This window comes from Myotis lucifugus, unplaced genomic scaffold (genome assembly GCF_000147115.1).
Source record: "Myotis lucifugus unplaced genomic scaffold, Myoluc2.0 scaffold_811, whole genome shotgun sequence".
NCBI classification, from domain to species: domain Eukaryota; kingdom Metazoa; phylum Chordata; class Mammalia; order Chiroptera; family Vespertilionidae; genus Myotis; species Myotis lucifugus.
The window spans coordinates 68,236-88,786 of NW_005871859.1; the positions used below are offsets into that span (position 1 = coordinate 68,236).

The 20,551-nt window shown below is 48.9% G+C and overlaps 1 protein-coding gene and 2 pseudogenes across 7 annotated transcripts; all 3 read right to left on the reverse strand.

Annotated features, from left to right (window-relative positions):
- Positions 1-429: 429 nt before the first annotated feature.
- Positions 430-7,375, reverse strand: SLC37A4 (solute carrier family 37 member 4). 7 transcript variants are annotated; one of them, XM_023747193.1, is made up of 10 exons: positions 7,355-7,375; positions 5,919-6,261; positions 4,889-5,121; positions 4,340-4,583; positions 3,707-3,865; positions 3,410-3,495; positions 1,928-2,041; positions 1,682-1,747; positions 1,272-1,410; positions 430-1,157 (listed from the first exon to the last, which is right to left on the reverse strand). In XM_023747193.1, exons 2-10 carry the CDS (start codon positions 6,064-6,066, stop codon positions 991-993), a joined length of 1,356 nt encoding a protein of 451 aa, XP_023602961.1. In that variant the 5' UTR covers positions 6,067-6,261; positions 7,355-7,375; the 3' UTR covers positions 430-990. The 7 variants fall into 7 exon arrangements, with proteins under 7 accessions (XP_023602961.1, XP_023602962.1, XP_023602960.1 ...); XM_023747194.1 differs by lacking the exon at positions 7,355-7,375 and adding an exon at positions 7,260-7,336; XM_023747192.1 differs by lacking the exon at positions 7,355-7,375 and adding an exon at positions 7,035-7,230.
- A 2,399-nt stretch (positions 7,376-9,774) lies between these two features.
- LOC102422548 lies at positions 9,775-10,643 on the reverse strand (annotated as a pseudogene).
- Positions 10,644-15,752: 5,109 nt separating this feature from the next.
- LOC102422853 lies at positions 15,753-19,758 on the reverse strand (annotated as a pseudogene).
- Positions 19,759-20,551: the final 793 nt, after the last annotated feature.

The window sequence follows — 20,551 nt, forward strand, 5'->3', positions numbered from 1 at the left end:
ATTTTCAAGTGTTTACAGCCAGGCTTTACTGCATTGCTGCTTTATCTCATTTAATCCTCACTCAGGCCACAGGGGCTCGGCTCTGTTACAGACCAGCGGTTCAGCAGGTGCTCTGTGCGGGAGTCTCAGAGCCAGTTACCGACAGCTGAGGCTTTCTGACTGCACTCAGCCACTGCCTCCCTCCACTCACTTCTCTAATCTGCGTGAAACCCAGTAGCTCCACCTCTGAAGTGGTCGAAGAATTAAATATACAAAGTTAAACTGAGGCGAAGGAGACATAAACTCACAGGAGTCCGTGTCCGCTTCCCCATTCCAGGGAATTAGGTCTCACTTTTAGGGTGGAAAGAGCAGGCCCCAGAAGGGTATTTCCAGAGAAAGCTGTCTGGTTTACATATTCCTTTTGAAAGGAGGACGGACTCACTGTCAGTGTTTAGTATCAAATCTAGCTTTAATCTTTTGGACCTGGGTCATTGGCTAAACCTATAACAAGTCTTCCTACCCTCCCACCCATACGGGGGGGTGGGGGGGGCGGTTCCCAGGATAATGGTGAGAGTGAGGGTCTCTCTTCCCCTGGACCCTGAGGAGCTGGCAGTAGCAGTTACCCCGCTGAGAGGCCTTGGGGTAGAAGGCAGGGCCATGGTGGCCTGCAGGTGCAGGAGAGCCTCACCCCTGGTGGGGACGGACGGGATGGGATGGGGGCAAGGCAGGGCCCAGGAGAGAAGAGTGTAGGAGACCCCCTGGCTGTAGGCGTTTCCTGTTTGAAGGCAGAAAATAGAAGCTAATGGAGCCCTAGAACAAAGGTTATCTTTTAAATAGAGCTTAGGACAGGGAGCTGGAATCTCATTAGCCATTGATCATTTCCAGTGCCACCTGGGCCAGGGGAAAGGAGCAGAAGGAAGTCAGGTGCAGTGCCGGCCAGAGCAGGCCCCTCCCCTCCCAGCCTGTGGGGCGAAGAGCCGGGTGCGAGAGGGTGCTCTGGAACCTGCCCTCTCACTCGGCCTTCTTGGGCACTCGGCCCATCTTGGTGCGGATGTTTCGCAGGACGAAGAAGGCAGCTGTGCTGGCTGTGCAGATCACTTCCGCCACCCAGAAGGCTGTGCTCCAGCTGTAGTGCTTGGCAATGGTGCTGAAGGGCAACCCGGCCAGAAAGCCACCCACTGCCAGGGAGGAGGAGGGAAGAGCAGAGTCATTTGTGAAACGAGTCAGTGGGGCGCCCCCAGCCTCTAACTGGCCCCTGTGGGGGTGAGGTAGAAACCAGAGGGTATGCTTACCATTGGCCATGAGTCCCACAATGGCATGGGAGGTGCCACACAAGTTGGGAGGAGCACTCTCATTGGCAATGACTCCAAACAAGGCGATGGGACCATAAGAGGAGAAACCAAACAGAGCTCCCAACACCAGGATCCAGAGCTGCGAGGGAGTGCAGGGCAGCATTGAGAGGCTGGGCACGCCCGCCTTCCTCACCAGAGAGGAGGCGGGGACCCCTCACCCCACTCCCAACACAACTGACAGTGCAGAGCCAGGGGAGTGGCTGCCACGCTGAGTGGCCGTGGGGCCGGGTGGGTGGGTGAAGGAGGTACAGGAGCCATGCCTCTGAATGAGACGCTGGCTCCTGCGAGCTGGACTGGCTGGGCAAGGCAGCGTGGGTAGGACAAAGGTGAGAAACAGAAAGATAAGGCACCTCGTGCTCCTTAAAGCCTGTGAGCTCAGCGAGAGGGTGAAGAGCCAGAGTCCAGAAAGCGACATCCTGAGGAGCAGAGGGAGGAGGAGAAAACCAGAGCAGAGTCAGGAGGGAGGGCACCAAAGTGCAGAGGAGATGAGCTGAGGCACAAACAGAACCAGAAAGGGAAACAGCCAGAGGAGAGTGAGTCCGTGGCCCTTGCTTCCTCCTCATTCCGTGCCTGCCCTGGCCCAGCCCCTTACTTACCTTAGGGGAGTCACTGCTTACGGTTACCCGGAAGAGGTACATGGACACTGTCATGCCCGCCATCATCAACAGCAGCAGGCCATGGCGAGGGTTCCCATGGGTGGACGGCCCTGCCTGTGGAGACAGTCCCAGCAACGTCAGGCCCCAGACCCTGGACTCTGACACAGGCCTCTGCTGACAGGTCTTTAGCAATCCCTTCACTGGGACCTCCGCCGTTCTGAGGCCAAACTCCACAAGTCCCTTCCTCCACTCAGGCCAGCTCGGGACATGTGCTGGCAAACGGCACCACCCTCCCCAGCCCATTGCTGGGGCTGTGAGAAGCTCACTGCTAGGCTGAGAGAAATTCTGACTTACTTTGACATAAGTTAAAACCCTTTCCCATCTGGCTGGTGTGGCTCAGTGGTTGGGCATAGACCTATGAACCAGGAGGTCACGGTTCAGTTCCTAGTCAGGGCACATGCCTGAGTTGTGGGCTTAATCCCCAGTAGGGGGAGTGTAGGAGGCAGCCAGTCAGTGATTCTCATCATTGATGTTTCTATTTCTCCCTCTCCCATCCTCTCTGAAATCAAAAAATACATATTTTTTTATTTAAAAATATATTTTGATTTTTTTTTTTTTACAGAGAAGAAGGGAGAGGGAAAGGAGAAGGATAGAGAGTTAGAAACATCGATGAGAGAGAAACATCGATCAGCTGCCTCCTGCACACTCCCCCCTGGGTATGTGCCTGCAACCAAGGTACATGTCCTTGACCGGAATCGAACCTGGGACCCTTGAGTCCGAAGGCCGACACTCTATCCACTGAACCAAACCGGTTAGGGTTTTTTTTTTTTAAAGAATATTACCTGGCCCATTTAAGCACTCAAGAGTGTTAGGTTTGTTTGTTTGTTTTTTAAATATATTTTATTGATTTCTTACAGAGAGGAAGGGAGAGGGATAGAGAGTTAGAAACATTGATGAGAGAGAAACATCAATCAGCTGCCTCCTGCACACCCCCTACTGGGGATGTGCCCACAACCAAGGTACATGCCCTTGACCAGAATCGAACCTGGGACCTTTCAGTCCACAGGCCAACGCTCTATCCACTGAGCCAAACCGGTCAGGGCAAATATATATATTTTTAAAAACCCTTTTCTCATGGACCTGATTTCCACATCGGCCTAAACCAGCACATGCCAACCTGCCTGTTCCCAGGGCTCCCACCTCTGGTGCCTGTCCCATTCTGGCTGGGAAGATTATATATTGATTTCAGAGAGGAAGGGAGAGACAGAAACATCAATCATGAGAGAGAGTCAGTGATTGGCTGCCTCCGGCACGCCCCCTACTGGGGATCGAGCCTGCAACCTGGGCATGTGCCCTTGACCGGAATTGAACCCAGGGCCCCTGAGTCCACAGGCCACTGCTCTATCCACTGAGCCAAACCAGCTAAGGCTCTGGCTGGGAAGATTTAGAGGGATCCTCCTCCTGTCCCTTCTGCCCACTCACCTTCGCCATGGCCCGGTCCGACAGGTAGCCAGCGGCAATGCTGCCTACAAGGCCCCCGACCTCCAGGGCACTCATGTAGGAGCTACCTGCAGCGGGGTTGTGGGGAGAGGGAAAGGGTGGGTGTTGCACATTGGGGTTGTCCCAGAGGGTCCCCAAGGGTGACTGGTCACAGCTGCCTGCATAGTGCTCAGCCTCAGGGAAAGAAGAAAAGGAGGTGAAGGGAAGCCGGGCCTGCATTGCCCACCCCCTGCATTGGTTTCTGCTCTATGCCCACCACTGTCCCAATACTCCTCTTACCCACAAGGGCTGACTGTCCTTTCTCCTGGATAAGGAAGAACTGGCCCCAGTCAGTGCAGCAAGTCTTGACTCCAAACACCACCAGGTAGCCAGTGGAGAGCACCCACAGGTAGGGGGACAGCAGCAGCTCCTGTAAGGTGCTCTCCTCCTTCATGGAGCCTGGGGGAGGAGGCCAGGCCTCAGGCTCTGCTTCTGCTGCCCTCCCCCAGGGAGCGCCCACCACTCATTAACCAGCCACAGGACAGAGTCCAGCCAGAGCCCAGGGCCAGCAGAGGCCCCCTCACCCCTGCTCTGCCCTCCCCTCACTGCAAGCCTCAGCCAGTGAACGACACAGGACCAGGGCGGATGGAGGAAAGCACCCCAGCCACTTCAGCTTAGGCTGCTGCCCAGGACAGAGAAGCCTGGCTCTGTTGTGAGGAAGGGTCAGGATATAATATGAATCCTAGCATTCATGGGCTCTGCCATTTGTCTGATAATTGTGTTTAGAATGGAGTTTTATCTACTCACTCCCTACCTCTCCATCACCATTCCAACCCCTACAACCATTAGCTAGCACAGGCCAGGCGTACAGCCAGTCCTCAATGAAAGTCTGCCAAATTAGGACAAAAGGGGTTGGCCTAGGTGGGTGCTCACCCTTTTTGCCCTTGGAGGGGGTGGGGTCCAGGTTGCGGAGTCCAACATCGGCAGGTTCATTGTGGATGAGCAGGAGACAGAGGAAGGAGACAACCACACACAGCGCCCCCGACAGGGCCAGCGTGCTGCGCCAGCTGTAGCTCTGGGCCAGAATGGTTGCCAGGATGGGGCCCAGCCCTCCAGCCAAGTTCATGCTGGTTGACAGGATGGCCCACCAAGTGCCAAACTGAGATGGCTCAAACCACTGTGGGGCAGAGGGGGACAGAGTAGGTGCCCAGCCTACAGTCCACGCAGAAGGAGGGGATCAAGTGAGACAGACCCAGAAGCTCACGTTACAGGAATGAGGGAGAGGGTGCTTCTACTTGGCAGGGCCATTTCCCTCCTCTGCCACCTGATCTCACCATGTCAGGCTCCTAAAATACCTTGACAAGCGATAGGAGCCAGACTGACACTCCTGAGAAACGCCGCGGGTGGAGGTGGAGGCGCCGGTCCCCAGGCTCCTCGGATCCTCAGGGCCAACAGACAGGCTCCTTGGAAGGAGACACTCACCTTCCTGAGGACCTTCCCACACGGGGGCCAGCCCAGGCCCTGCGCCAGGCCATTGAGGAACCAGAGGGCAGCGAAGGCAGACACTGTGGAGCTCCATGAAAAGGCTACGTTGACCAGGCCGACCAGGAGCAGCCCAGACGAGAAGAGCCAGCGAGCGCTCATCTGGTCAGACAGCACTCCACTCACAAACTTGCTGATGGCGTAGGCTGCCGACTGGCTGCTGGTGATGAGCCCTGCAGGGGAGGGGCAGGGAACAGGGCCCCTGGGGCGTCAGGGACAGGGCAGAGGCACAGGAGAGGTGGGAGAAGCTGGGGTCAGGTGGGCAGAGGTGCTGGGCAGGGTGAGACAGCTTCATTCCAGGAGCACGAGGAGGACCTGTGCCGGGACCCTGACCTGTGCTGGGGACCCGCCACTCCCCCTGCCTCCTGTCAGCGCTACCCCGGCTGACCCATGACCTTTCAGCCTCTTGGAGAGTTCCAGCGACAGCTGTCTGGAAGCAAGAAGGGGCAGGACAGGCGCACCCTCCCTGGGATTCACATCCGCTTGATTCCCCCTCACCCTGGGTGCCAACCCCCGGCCTCCGGCCCCACCTTTGAACATGGGGCGAAGGCTTTAGAATGGAGCCAGGGACCATCTTCCTCCCGAAAGGTAACCTGCTGGGCCACACGAGGCCACGGTGCCGACTCCCAGTTCCCTGCTCACAGCGCCGTGGCCAGATGGGCAACCAGACGCAAAATCCCCTGAACACATTCAGCATGAACAGTGCCTCTGGGGTACACGTGGATCACAGGCACACAGACACCTCAGGTTAGCAGCCTGCCTCAGACATGCATGGATCATACTCAGTCCTTCACCCACACCCATGTACGTGGCTCTCCGCCTCCGTCCGGCACATGGAGACTGTGCCCTCACCTCTGCTGTGCCGATGCTCCACACACATCCCAGGGCTGTACACACCACACTGCCACACACACTCATCTGGTCCTGCGGGCCCGATGGCCCTGGCCCACCACCTGCTCTGAGGGCTCACCCAGGTCATCCTTGTCCAGAGGGACCTCCTCCACCAGCGAGGGCATGACGAAGGAGAAGGTCTTGCGGTTGAAGTAGTACAGGCTGTAGCCTCCGAACATGGCCGAGAAGATCACGGTGCGATAGTAGCCATAGCCCTGGGCTGCCATGGTGGAAGCCAGCGAGCCCTGCTGGCCAGGACAGGGCGCCTCTGACCACGGCTCCTGCCTGCAGCTCCCTCCAGGCCCAGATCTGCTGAGCTGGGCTTTTTCTGCTCCCTCCTCCACCTAGACTCCCAGGCTCTCTTTATAGCCACCTTCTGGACAATCATTAAGCCTGGGGCAGCTCCTAGAGAACCCAGTGTCCTGAGGGAGACAAGAAAACAGATTGACGGCCAAGCTGTGGGGGCCGGAGGCAGTGCCCTGAGCCAGGCCAGCACCCTGTGTCCCCAGGATGTCTCCTGTTCCCTGCGCTTCCTTGTTCCTCTGCCTGTGCAATCAGCGGTGATTAAAGGCTCGCCCTAATTACTTTTGTCTGCAAGCGCCCAGGGAGGCAGTGAGAGGAAGCGAGCAAGCAGAGCAGCCCTCTCCTGCCTGCTCCCATTCATTCCGCAAAGGGTTACTTAGGGTCTACTGGGTGCTAGGCCCTGCCCTGGGCGCTGGGTGAGTTTCTACACACTCCATCGGACACGCACCCCAACAACACCACTTCCAAGGCTTACAGAACTGACCTCAAGCCCGGTCACACCCATGGGGCAGAACTTTGATAGCTGCAGAGTTGTAAGGAGGACTTCCTAGTGCAGGACTCACAGTGTCGCCCCGAAGGCCTCACTAGGGGCTGGAGTGGTAGGATCACTCAGCGGCCTCCGGTCCCCTTGACCCTGTGACGCCGGTAGGTACGGGTGCGGTTCCCGTCGGGCTGGCTGGGGGCTGCAGCGGGGTGCGCACCCACGGACTTCCAGCGGCAGTGCCGAGCTGCCCCGAAGCCACGCAGCCTGCCCCCGGCCCCCCCTCCGCTTTTCCGCGCGGCTGAAAAGCAACTGGAGCAGAAGGAGTAGAGCCAGCGGAGCAGAAGACCTCACCGAGGCCCCGCGTGGGCGCCCGGCGGGCTTCCGGGAGGGAGAGGCGGGCGCTCGCACCTGCCCAGCCCATGACCTCAGGCTGCCCTGCACCCCGACACCGGCTGGCGTGGGATCGGGCCGGGTGTGGGAGCTGCGGAGGCGCGGAGGCTCAGCCTGATGCACGTAAAGGAGTCGGCGCGTGCTGGTGCCGGGCGGCGCCTCCTTGGTCCCCATAATCAAGAATTGTCCCCCCACCTCCCCAACCGCAGGAACAACTCGGGTTGTAGCGGAAACCGGGGCAACCTTTGTTGGGGCTCCAGCAAAGGAGCCGAGGCCCTGAGATTCCCTCTCCAGCTCCGCCTGCAGGAGCCGCCGCACCCCCGCGCACCACCACCTACCAGAACCGGGCGGAGTCTGCGCCTGCGCCCTGGCGAGGCGGGGCCTCGGAGAGCCAAGTCCAGTCCCCAAGGTTCAGACTTAACCCTGCCAGTCACACGTCCTTGGGCGAGGACGCGCTCCTTAGGGCTGGACAATTCTGCCTTCTTTTCTTTAAACGTATTTTTATTGATTTCAGAGAGGAAGAGAGAGGTAGAGAGAGAAACATCAATGATGAAGAGAATCATTGGTTCTGCCTCCTGCACTGGGGAGCCCGCCTGCAACCCGGGCATGTGCCCTGACTGGGAATCCAACCCTCCTGGTTCTTAGGCCCACGCTCAACCACTGAGCCACGCCAGCCGAATTTGCATTTTTATACACCAATAATGAACTCTCAGAAAGAGAAACCAAGAATGCAATCGTATTTACCATTGTAACAAAACAAAAAAATAAGATACCTAGCCCGGCCCACGTGGCTCAGTGGTTGAGCATCCACCAAGAGGTCACCAGTTGGATTTCCAGTCAGAGCACATGCTGGGGTTGCAGGCACGATCCCCAGTGTGGGAGCATGCAGGAGGCAGCCAGTTGATATTTCTCTCTCATCGATGTTTCTATCTCTCTATCCCCCTCCCTTCCCTCAATTATATATATATATATATATATATATACACACACTGAGTGGCCAGATTATTATGACCACCTGACGTTTGTAGGCAAATTAGCTAGAATTTCGCGCTGAAGTTGCTAGAGGGCCAGATCATTATAAATGTCTGAATAGCACAACATACCTAAGTATCGTTGTTGATCAAGTTCATCCTATCATGTTGATGGCATATCCCAATGGAGATGGCTTCTTCCAACAAGACAATGCGCCAAGCCATGGTGCTCGTATTGTGCAGGAGTGGTTTTAAGAACATGAGGGAGACTTTACCTTGCTTAGGTGGCCCCCACAATCACCAGGTCTCAATCCAATTGAGCATTTGTGGGACGAAGTTAAAAGAGCCATCAGGGCCCTAACTGGTTTGGCTCAGTGGATAGAGTGTCGGCCTGCAGACTGAAGGGTCCCAGGTTCGATTCTGGTCAAGGGCATGTACCTTGCTTTAGGGCACATACCCAGTAGGGAGTGTGCAGGAGGCAGTTGATCGATGTTTCTCTCTCATCGATGTTTCTAACTCTCTATCCCTCTCCCTTCCTCTCTGTAAAAAATCAATAAAATATTTTTTTTTTTTTAAAAAAAGAGCCATCAGGCAGCACGTTCCACAACCACAAATCTCACAGAACTGGACAGTGCTATTCATCAGGCATGGTGTCAGATTCCTCGCATCACCTTTCAACATCTCGTGGAGTCAATGCCAAGAAGAATCGCCGCAGTATTGAAGGCAAAAGGTGGCCCAAGGAAGTACTGATGGGGTGGTCATAATAATCTGGCCATTCAGTGTGTGTATGTATATAAATATATATATGATCTTATATAACTCAACACTAGGAAAACAAACAATCCGATTTTAAAATGGGCAAAGGAGCCCTAGCTGGTGTGGCTCAGTTGGTTGGAAGCATTGTCTCGTCCAGCAAAAGTTGGTGGGTTTGATTCTGGGTCCAGACCCAGGCAAGAGGCAACCAAACCAATCAATGTCTTTCTCTCTCTCTCTCTCTCTCTCTCTCTCTCTCTCTCTCTCTCTCTCCTTTCTATCTCTAAAATCAATTTTAAAACAATAATAAAATAAAAAATGGTCAAAGGACCTGAATAGGCACTTCTCCAAAGAGGACGTGCAGGTGGCCTATAGACATATGAAAAAATGCTCAATGTCACTAATCATCACAGAGATGCAAATTAAAGCTACAATGAGGTATAACCTCACACCTGTCATAATGAATACCATCAATAAATCAACAAACAACAAGTGCTGGCGAGGATGTGGAGAAAAGGGAACCCTAGTGCACTGCTGGTGAGAATGCAGACTGGTGCAGCCATTATGGAAAACAGTATGGAGTTTCCTTATGACCCAACAATCCCACTTCTGGGAATATATCCTAAGAAATCTGAAACACCAATCAGAAAGGATATATGCACCCCTATGTTCATAGCCAGTATCTAGAAACAGCTCAAATGCCCATCAGTAGATGAGTGGATAAAAGAAGATGTAGTACATTGCCCAGCTGGCATGGCTCAATGGTTGAGTGTCAACCTATGAACCAGGAGGTCATGGTTCGATTCCTGGTCAGGACACATGCCCTGGTTTCCGGCTGAATCACCAGTAGGGGGCATGCAGGAGGCAGCCTATTAATGATTCTCTCTCATTATTGATATTTCTATCTCTCACTCTCCCGTCTTCTCTGAAATAAATAAAAACATAAAATCTGTTTGTTGTCCCGGTGCACAGGACAACAAACTGAGCCACAGCAGCCAGAGCTTAATTAGGCCAGTTTTTACAGAAGAAATTATGCCTCTGATCATTTGATCCTATCTATGTAAAACTAGATTTTTTAAAAAGGTAATATGTGATCAAAGTGAATTTTCTCCCTAAGGCCTAAATAAAGAGAAAGCAGTTTCCCATTTAAAAAAGAAAAAAATCCCAGACAGTGTGGTTCAGTGGCTGAGCATCAACCTATGAACCAAGAGGTCACGGTTCCATTTCCGGTCAGGGCACATGCCCAGGTTTCATCACTAGTTTCACCATGGTTTCCGTCCATCTAATTCATAGAGATGCCTATCTATATGAACTAATGCAATAAAATGAAGATCTACTTTTTCATCTATATTTGGTGCCTCAGTCTGACCTTCATGGGCACTGGTCTCATGAGTAACTCGAATAGCGTCATAGTTCTCCAGGTATCTGGCTCGTTCTTCAGGGCTCATTGACACAGATTCCTCTAGGAATTTCTTCAAGGTTGATCCAGATTCAAAATGCATCTTGCCTTTATTGTTGGCAATAGCATGGATCAGTCCAATTGTTCCACAGGCATTGCTGATTGTTTGCTTCATGAAATATACTGACGATTTAACATCTTGTCCCTGAGATTTTATTTTTTCCTCCTCTTCTGTTCTGAATACTTCATACTTTTCTGTAATAGGGAAGAGAAGTAATACTGCACACACTGGTCTTGGTACCATGCTAAGGAGTTCAGGATCCATTCCATATACATCAACAAATTGCCATTTAGGATGCAGACCTAATTGTTTGAGAAACTGGTTGGTGACCTCGGGTTGGCCTCCAGTGGCAGCCAGCGGTGTCGCTCCCTGGCAGCTCCGCCGGCCACTCGCCAGCTCTGACAGCCTTCGCGGCGCCCTGAATCCATGTATTAATATGGTGGTTGCAAATGGGGATTTTTCTCAATATATTATTCCTTCTATATTTATGAGTTGATAATCTTCTGTAAAGAGCTTGTCTCCCTCCCCCTCCTCTCTTTAAAAAGACTAGTATTGCCCAGCCGGGTATGGCTTAGCGGTTGAGTGCTGACCCAGGAATCAAGAGGTCACCGGTTCGATTCCCAGTCAGGGCATATGCCCGGGTTGCGGGTATGGGCGAGAGGCAGCCAATCAATGATTCTCTCTCATCATTGATGTTTCTATTTCCCTCTCCCTCTCCCTTCCTCTCTGAAATCAATAAAAATACTTAAAAAAAAAAAGAGCAACTGGACTTAAAAGAAAATTCTTAAAAAAAAAAAAAGATTCGTATTGTCCTAGCCAGTTTGGCCCAAGAGTTGGAGCATTGTCCCCCAGACTGAAGGTTCCTGGGTTCAATTCCAGTCCAGGGCGCATACCTTGGTTGCAGGCTCAATCCCTGGCCCTGGTTGGGGCATGTGCCAGAGGCCAATCTATGTGTCTCTCTCACACTAATGTTTCTATCTCTCGCTGTCTCTCCCCCTCCATTTCACTCTCTCTAAACAATGAAAAAAATGTCCTCAAGTGAGGATTAACAACAACAAAAGATTAGTACCATTGTATTTGATGTATTGTAATCTGTGGCCACTATTATCTACATTATTGCTCAAATCTATACTAATAAAAGGGTAGAGCCAGCGGTCCTGGATTGCAAGAGGTATGTCTGACTGCCGGTACTCGGACATCCCCTGAGGGGACCCGGATTGGAGAGGGTGCAGACTGGGCTGAGGGGCCCCCCACACCCGTGCACAAATTTTGTGCACCAGGCTTCTAGTTGTCTCACATTTGGTCAGTGGGAGTCCTTATATGTTTAACTTTTATTTACTTTAAAATATTTTATTGATTTCAGAGAGGGAGAGAGAGACAGAAACATTAATGATGAGAAAGAATCCTTGATCAGCTGCCTTCTGCACATCCCCTACTGGGAATCGAGCCCACATGTCCAGCATGTGCCCTGACTGGGAATCGAACCATGACCTTCTGGTTCATAGGTCACCACTCAACCACTGAGCCACACCAGCTGGGCTTTTAAATGTTTTCCATCATTCATGTTATACATTATTATTAGCATAAACTTGGAAAAGACCAAAAAGAAGTTTTAAATGCCAGTTGAAGATTGCCACTTATAATAGAGCATTTCTGATTTTATTCTTTTGTGTATACATATGTGTGTACATATATATCTTAGAATATATAAATATAATCTTTCCCATTGACTTGAAGTTTTCCATTTACTTGTCAGCCTCTCCAACTACATAAATTCCATGAGGATAGACTATGGCCCCTTTACCACTCTACATAGGTAATGTTTGGTTCAGAACAAATACTCTGTAAATTAGTAGATGAGCAATCACTCACATCATATAAACATTTTATATATTGATTTTTTTCTGTTATTACATAAACATTTCTAAAAATATATTTTTATTGATTTCAGAGAGGAAGGGAGAAGGAGAGAGAGAGAGATAGAAACATCAATGATGAGAGAGAGAATCATTGACCAGCTGCCTCCTACAAGTCCCACACTGGGGATCAAACCCACATGTGCCCTGACTGGGAATTGAACCATGACCTCCTGGTTCATATGCTCAACTACTGAGCCATGCTAGCTGGGCTACACAAACATTTTTACAGAGTTAAGGACTTTGAGCTGAGGAAAGTGAAACAATCAAAATGCTGTTTGCTACAAATTAGTTTGCCATTGAGGAGCAATAGATGGAAGAAAGAGCAGAAAGTGGACAGAGCTATAGTTTCAGTGAACTTTCTAGTAGAGAGAGACAATGGGAATATAGAATCTTGCCTGAGCCACTGCTGATGTTACTAGTTGGCTAGAGGGGAAGGGAGTGGATCTCAGAATTGACATCAACCAGATCTAGAAAGTCTGAAGGAGTTTCCCTCAGCCACAGTTTAAGGGCAGAGACACCTGACAAGGGCCCTGAAAATTGCCCAGAAACAGAGTTTAGCAGTGCTTCACACCTGCAGTACCAACTTAGGTACAATCAAACCTCCTCTTAGCCACAGCTTATGTTGTTATTTGCCTATCTTCTCTCATTTAAGTTCCCTAAAATAAAATATGAATTATATAACCCACTTCAGCATAGCTATGAAAATGAAGTAAAAAAGCTGAAGAGGAGGAGGAGGAAGGAGGAGAAGGAGAAGGAAGAAGAGAAGGAAGAGGAGGAGGAGGAGGAAGAAGAAGAGAAGAAGAAGAAGAAGAAGAAGAAGAAGAAGAAGAAGAAGAAGAAGAAGAAGAAGAAGAAGAAGAAGAAGAAGGAGGAGAAGAAGAAGAAAGAAAACATGATCAGGTCATAGTAGGGACTCACATGCTAGTTTTCTCACTCTCTATTTCCCAAGATATAGAGAAATAAGGAAAGAAAATGAGATGACATCACAAAAAAGCAAAACAGACTTTACTAAGAGATAATAAAAGCTAATGTGAATAAATGTAAATCAGCCCAGCTGGTGTAGCTGGTGTGGCTCAGTGGGTAAGCATTCATCCATGAACCAGGAAGTCATGGTTCAATTCCGGTCAGGACAAATGCTCGGGTTATGGGAGTTGCGGGCTCAATCCCCAGTAGGGGCCATGCAGGAGGCAGCTGATTGATGGATGATTGTCTCTCATCATTGATGTTTCTATCTCTATCTCTCACTCTCCCTTCCACTCTCTGAAATTAATAAAAACATTTTTTTAAAAATAGAAATAAATAAATGTAAGTCATACTGGATGCCTGAAAAAAAAAAAGCTATCATTTTGATACTGTCAAAATGTCAATCTTTTCCAAGTTCTTTTGGAGTTTTAGAACAGTTCCAATCAAAATTTCAATAGTATTTCTTGAAAACTGGACAAAATTATTTTAAAGATCATCTGGAGGAAAAAATAAGCATCAGAATGAGAAGCTTGACAAAAAAAAAAAAAAGTAAAGAGGAGCATTTCCACTGCCAAATATTAACAATTCTAAGGTTATGGTAATTGTATGGTTTGCAGTGGTTCTCAACCTTCCTAATGCCGCGACCCTTTAATACAGTTCCTCATGTTGTGGTGACCCCCAATTTCATTGTTACAAATTGAACATAATTAAAGCATAGTGATTAAACACAAAAACAATATGTAATTATATATGTGTTTTTTCCGATGGTCTTAGGCGACCCCTGAGAAAGGGTCGTTCGACCCCCAAAGGGGTCGCAACCCACAGGTTGAGAATCACTGGTTTAGAGTATAGACAGTCATTAAAGGAACAAGATGTACTAGAAACAGACCCTTGCATAAATGATTTTTACTATGATAAAGAAGATATGCTAGCCAGCATGACTCAGTGGTTGAGCATCGATCTATGAACCAGGAGATCATGGTTTGATTCCTGGTCAGGGTATATGCCCGGGTTGTGGGTTCCATCCCAATTGTGGGTGTGCAAGAGGCAGCCAATCAATGATTCTCTCTCATCATTGATCTATCTATCTCTTCCTTCCTCTCTGAAATCAATGAAAAAATATTTTTTTAAAATAAAATATATTAAAAAAATTAACAGTGGAACACGGGGAAATTCCTGGAAAATGGATGATAGATTCCTAGTGTGTGTTTGGAGTATGAGTGGAGGGTGGTGGAAGGAGCACAGAGTGACAGAGGACCATAAACCAGTGATGGCGAACCTATGACACGCGTGTCAGAGGTGACACGTGAACTCATTTTTTTGGTTGATTTTTCTTTGTTAAATGGCATTTAAATATATAAAATAAATATCAAAAATATAAATCTTTGTTTTACTATGGTTGCAAATATCAAAAAATTTCTGTATGTGACACGGCACCAGAGTTAAGTTAGGGTTTTTCAAAATGCTGACACGCAAGCTCAAAAGGTTCACCATCACTGCCATAAACTGTGGATAGGAAATAGGGAAAGGGAGAGTTTTTAGGTCTGTAACTCGCTCTCCCTCAATATTACATCATTACGTAAGACAGTTCATTGCTTGCCCTTATTACTACTTAAGGGCAGAAAACAGCAACCAGTTGAATGTCAACAGGTTGGGGCATCAACTTTCAACACAGGTACAGGCAGACGGCCTGGATCCTAGCATTTACTCTGCCACTTCAAAATCTGAAAGGCAAAATGCTTCTAAGCTAGCAAGAGAGCTCCCCAAAAGGGAGTTGTACCGCTGTGGATGATTTTAACATTGGAAAAATCTTTGATCTATATCTCATACAGAAGCCCAATTCTTCAGGGGGGGCACATGCTAGGACCTGAGCATTAGCCCTTCCTCACAAGTCTGCCAGCCAAGATGGAAATATCCCAGGGGAATATGAGCTCAAGGGGGAAAGTCTAGACAACTTAAGGAAGAAATCATTACAAAAATGAATTAAACAAATTGAACAGCCTATAATAGACAAGGTACATTGATGGGACAAGGAGTTAAAATCAACATATTAAAATAATCCCAAAATATTTTTTAAATATTAATGAAAATATTAGAAAAAACAAGGTCATCAAGGATGTTTTGCTTCTAGTAATTTTTCAGGTCAATCCTCCTGCCAGTAACAATAAAACTGCTGATCAAAATGTGAAATAAGTGCTGGAAGATAACAAACAGCAACCAAAGCACCAAGTTATCAACTGACTTTTGCTGTTAGCTGTTAAGCAGCAAAATTGTAACCCAACTGAGCAAGTGGGCTCATTGATCACCACTCAACAGAAAGACCAAGTTCTGATGCAATGGTCTTTTGCAGAGAAAAGGATTTAATTATAAGGTAGTCAGATAAGGAGACCGGAGACAAAGTTCAGATCTTTCGCCCCAAACAAAGGCTTGAGATGAGTTTTAAGAGGTGAGAGTAAGAAGAGGTTACACATATTTTAAGTTCTGAGTTTTTTAAATTTTACTACAAAGATTTAATTTAAAATCACAGTGTCTCAGCCAGGATACCCACCATTAGGGGTACCTCCAAGTCCAAAGGCTTCAAGGGGCTCCTCCAGGCTCAGCAGCAAGGAGCTGACAGGGTAGCAGCTATAGTTCTGGCCCCTTAACTTTCCTCCCGAGGGTGACGTCCACTCAAGTGCTCACTGGGGCAGGTTCTGGCGCTGTCACGGTCACAGGCTCCTTCTGCACTAGTTCAGGCTCATCCTCACCATCATGAGGTGGGTGCACCAGAACCTTGTCTAAGATGCCAAACTCCTAGGGCACCATGGGGCTCATGTAGTGGTCTTTGTCCATGGCTGACTCAATCACCTGTAGGCTCTGTTTGGTGTGCTTGGCATAGATGCTGTAGAGCTGCTTCTTGAGTTTTATGATCTCTTCTACCTGAATGGTGATGTCTGTGGCTTGGCCCCGGGCACCCCCAGAAGGCTTGTGGATCATGATGTGTGAGTTGTGGAGTGAGTGGCGCATGCCTAGGGTGCCTACAGCGAGAAGCAGGGAGCCCATGCTGGTGGCCTGGCCAACGCACCACGTGAAGATGGGGTTCAGGATGTACTGCATCCTGTCGTAGATGGCCAAGCCCAAGGTCACTATGCTGCCAGGTCTGTTGATGTACATGTGGATGGGCTTCTTGTTGCTCTCAGACTGCAGGAACAGCCGTTGTGCTATAACCAGCCTGGCCACACTGTCACCGATCGGACCCATAACACACACACATGATACACTCTCTCAGCAGCTGTGAGTAGATGTCATAGGCACTCTCGCTGCAACTCTGCTCCACCACGATGGGAATGAGTGTAATAGCTCCGCTGCACGGCCAGACCCAACTTGGGTGTCCGCTGTGTGGGGATGAGGGCGGCGAGATGAGGCCACAACGCTGATGTCTCTGAGTCAGCAGGTGGGTTGGCTGGTGGTTGGCTGATCTAAGATGGGCTCACGTAGTCTGGCATGTTCCAGCAGAATAGCTTGGTTTTAGTCCCATGGCAATTCCCAAGGAAAGGGTCTGAGACAGAATCAAAGCATGCAAGCCTCCTGAGGCCTAGTTCCAGAAATGGTACATTATTGCTTCTGTGTCTTCTATTGGGCAAAACAAGATATAAGACCACCAAGATTCAAGGGATGGAGAAATAGACTCCAGCTCTATTGGGAAGAGCTGAAAAATCACATTGCAAATGTAGATGAAAAATTGCAGTCTTTATTTTTATTTTTTATTTTTAATAAACCTGCCATACACAGCAAGATCCCAGAGTGAAGAGAAGCACAGAGAAGTGAGCCTACTATTTGGTGCTGTTTGCATCACCAAGGCATTTACCAGTTCAGAAGGAGCTGCTGGGAGGAAGAGAAGTTCAGCACAGCTTTCAAAGGTCTGGTAGGACTGGGGTAACAAAAATTGGAGTTCAAGGCCCACCAAGGAGAAGGCACTCTGAGAAATAGCCCAGGTATTGAGGGCCTCTGCAGGACTGTATTTTAGAAATGAGGATAAGCATTAAATATACAATCTTCACAAAGACTACAATCCAATCAAATCAGCTGAAACCCTGGTTGGATTAAGGCAGCAGTTCTCAAAGTGTAATCTTCAGACTCCTGAGGTTTTTTTAGGGGGTCAGGGAGGTTAAAACTATCTTTATGATAATACTGAGCTCTAATTTGATTTTCTTTTAGCATATTAACATCTGCACCGATGATGTAAAAGCAAATGGAATATTCAGTTGTTGGCCCCTGGTGTGAATCAAGACACTGACATGAAGCCACACTTTGCTTTCTTCACTACCACACACTCAGAGTTTAAAAAGGAAAAGGAAAAGGCCAGTTTCACTTAAGACTCTCCTTTATTAAGCAGGAAAAATAATTGACTTTATTAATTTTGAACTTGAGCACATATCTTTTTAATATTTTAAAAATATATTTTATTGATTTTTTACAGAGAGGAAGGGAGAGGGATAGAGAGTTAGAAACATCGATGAGAGAGAAACATCGATCAGCTGCCTCCTGCACATTCCCTACTGGGGATGTACCTGCAACCAAGGTACATGCCCTTGACCAGAATCAAACCTGGGATCCTTCAGTCTGCAGGCCGATGCTCTATCCACTGAGCCAAACCGGTTACGGCACTTTTTAATATTTTGTGTGATAAAATGTGAAGTATGCCAAGCACTTCTGCTGCTTATATATAGAAGTACAATGGCTGTCTGAGAAAAAGCACCCATGCAATTGAGTTGTGAGCTGAGCACAGCCTCTTCTTCCATGGAACATTGTTTTTACTTGAAAGAACAACTGAGAGACAAGCTACGGTTCCCAGCTATGGGTATTTGGCAGACATTTTCTCCAAAATGAACAAAGTAATCCTGTCATGTCAAGGAAAATAACTGACAGTATTTGCTGCCAACATTTTTAAATTTCAGCTTGACATCTTTCCACTATTTTTGGTTGTTTGTTTGTTAATCCTTATTGAGGATATTTTCCCACTTAGAGACAGTGGAAGGGAGAGGGAGAGACAGAGAGAAAAACATCAATGTGAGAGAGACACATGGATTGGCTGCCTCCCGCACGCACCCTGACCAGGGCCTAGGATCGAGCCTGCAACCAAGGTATGTGTCCTTGACCAGAATCGAACCCAGAACCCTTCAGTCCATTGTCCAACACTCTAGCCACTTAGACAAGCCAGCTAGGGCCAGCTTTCCACTCTTTTATCATATTTCCAACAAGATCAGTGGTGATATTACCAAATATCATTTTTTGGTTTTGTGTAATGGAACGTGTTAACATTTGGAAGATCTGCATAATTCAGTGAACCAACATTTTCCAAATGACCAAAGCATGAAGTTAAAAAAGCATGCATTTCCCTGGCTGGTGGGCACGTGTGGGAGGCAACCAATACTAGATGTTTCTCTCTCACAGCCATGTTTCTCTCTCTCTTCCCCTCCCTCCCACTCTTTCTAAAAAATCAATGGAAAAAATATCCTTGGGTGAGGATTAACAACAAAAAAAGCACGCATAGGTAAGAGATCCAAAGTGCAAGATAGACCAATAGATTTACTTTTTATTTATTAATTTGGAGAGAGAAAGAGAGAGACATCAATTTGTTGTTCCACTTATTTATGCATTTGTTGGTTGTTTTCCTGTATGTGCCTGACCAGGGATGGAACCCAAAACCTTGGTGTATCCAGGCAACACTCTAACCCAGGGGTCCTCAAATTTTTTAAACGGGGCCAGGTCACTGTCCCTCAGACCGTTGGAGGGCCGGACTATAGTTTTAAAAAAAACTATGAACAAATTCCTATGCACACTGCACATATCTTATTTTGAAGTAAAAAAACAAAACGGGAACAAATACAATATTTGTATTTGCATGTGGCCCGCGGGCCGTAGTTTGAGGACCCCTGCTCTAACCAACTGAGTACCTGGCCAGGGCTAATGGTCTTCTTTTAAGCCAGGCATTATAGAAATTTGCAAACAGAATAAACAATCCTAATGCTCTCAAAACTTTTAAAAAACAATTATCTTTGGTCTAGCTTCAGCACCCATGCCGGCCATTTCCCGCCTCACAGCCCGGATCTCCTCTGCCGGGGTCTCCTCACAGCTGGGGTCTCCTCACAGTTGGGGTCCCTCACAGCCGGGGTCTCCTCACAGTTGGGGTCCCTCACAGCCGGGGTCTCCTCACAGTTGGGGTCCCTCACAGCCGGGGTCTCCTCACAGTTGGGGTCCCTCACAGCCGGGGTCTCCTCACAGTTGGGGTCCCTCACAGCCGGGGTCCCTCACATCCGGGGTCTCCTCACAGTTGGGGTCCCTCACAGCCAGCCGGGGTCTCCTCACAGCCGGGGTCCCTCACAGCCGGGTCTCCTCAGGGCTAAGAGCCGCCTGGTGCTCAGGGGCCTCCTGAGCGCGTGCATTGGCCCGGACACCACCGTGGACGAGCGGACCTGGGCCGGAGCGGAGTGCACGGTCCACGGGCGCAGGTTGGCCAAGCGGCCTGGCAGGTCCGCAGCCGCCGGGAGCGCCTGGGGCGGCGGAGAGGAAGGGCCAGAGCTGCCTGGGGCCTACCCCGCGCCTCAGGCCTCCATCGGAGGGCGGGAGCGCCCACCTGCAGGTGCCAGCGGCTGTGGCAACTGGTCTGGTCCACGTGTTGGGCGGTCGGCGCCATTAGCGCTGTCGGAGGGATGGCGTGTGCGCTCTGGGGCGGTGACAGGGCCTGGCCCTGCTTTCATCTTGCGTTCAGGCGTCTGAGGAAGTGAGTGTCAGGTTTCCTCGGGTTTGTTACTGTGGCGACGGCGATGGTGACGGAGAGGACAGAGGGACCAGGCGTCCTCGTCCTCGGGGAGGCGCCGTCGCCAATGCTGTGGGTTTGTTGGTTGTCCTGGCTTTGTCTGTGGTGACCTTTCTCTCGATTACCTTTTTTTTTTTCTTCAAATGGCTTGTTGGTTTGCATGAATTTTTTATATGGTCTGGAAATGAACCTTGTTAGAAATATTATTTTCGAGCGATGTCATCTCTATGTTGACGTATTTTACCAAATGTTTTCTGTTTGTATGGGATTAGCCAAAGTGCCCTTGTGTTTTTTGGACTTTTCGTTCTTATTCAGGAAGGTGACATTAACTATGGTATATGTGGTCTTCTGTAAAACAGCTTTGTTTCACTTGAGCCTTTAATACAGTTGAAATTTATTTTTTGCCTATGGTTATGGGAAAAAAATGTTTTTTTTAAAAATTATTTCACATAGGTAACCAGTTTGGCCAGCATAATTTATTAAATGGTCCAGTTCAAAACCAAAAAGAACCACACAATACCACGTGGCAGTGAAAAGGAGCAAAACTATTGATACATATCACAAGTGGGATGAATTTCTGGAGAACTGGGCTGAGTGAAAAAAGATAAAGCCAATCCCCAAAGTTTACATACTGTATAATTCCATATATATAACATTCTAGAGCAGCCGT

What these genes read in the sequence shown, in the direction of transcription:
- SLC37A4 (XM_023747193.1), bottom strand. Translation starts at nt 6,066, where the DNA reads ATGGCAGCCCAGGGCTATGGCTACTATCGCACCGTGATCTTCTCGGCC. An exon ending in CGGACCGGGCCATGGCGAAG is followed by an intron (nt 2,042 to 3,409) that starts GTGAGTGGGCAG and finishes CTGTCTCCACAG; the next exon opens with GCAGGGCCGTCCACCCATGG. An exon ending in TGTGGGACTCATGGCCAATG is followed by an intron (nt 1,158 to 1,271) that starts GTAAGCATACCC and finishes CCTCCCTGGCAG; the next exon opens with TGGGTGGCTTTCTGGCCGGG.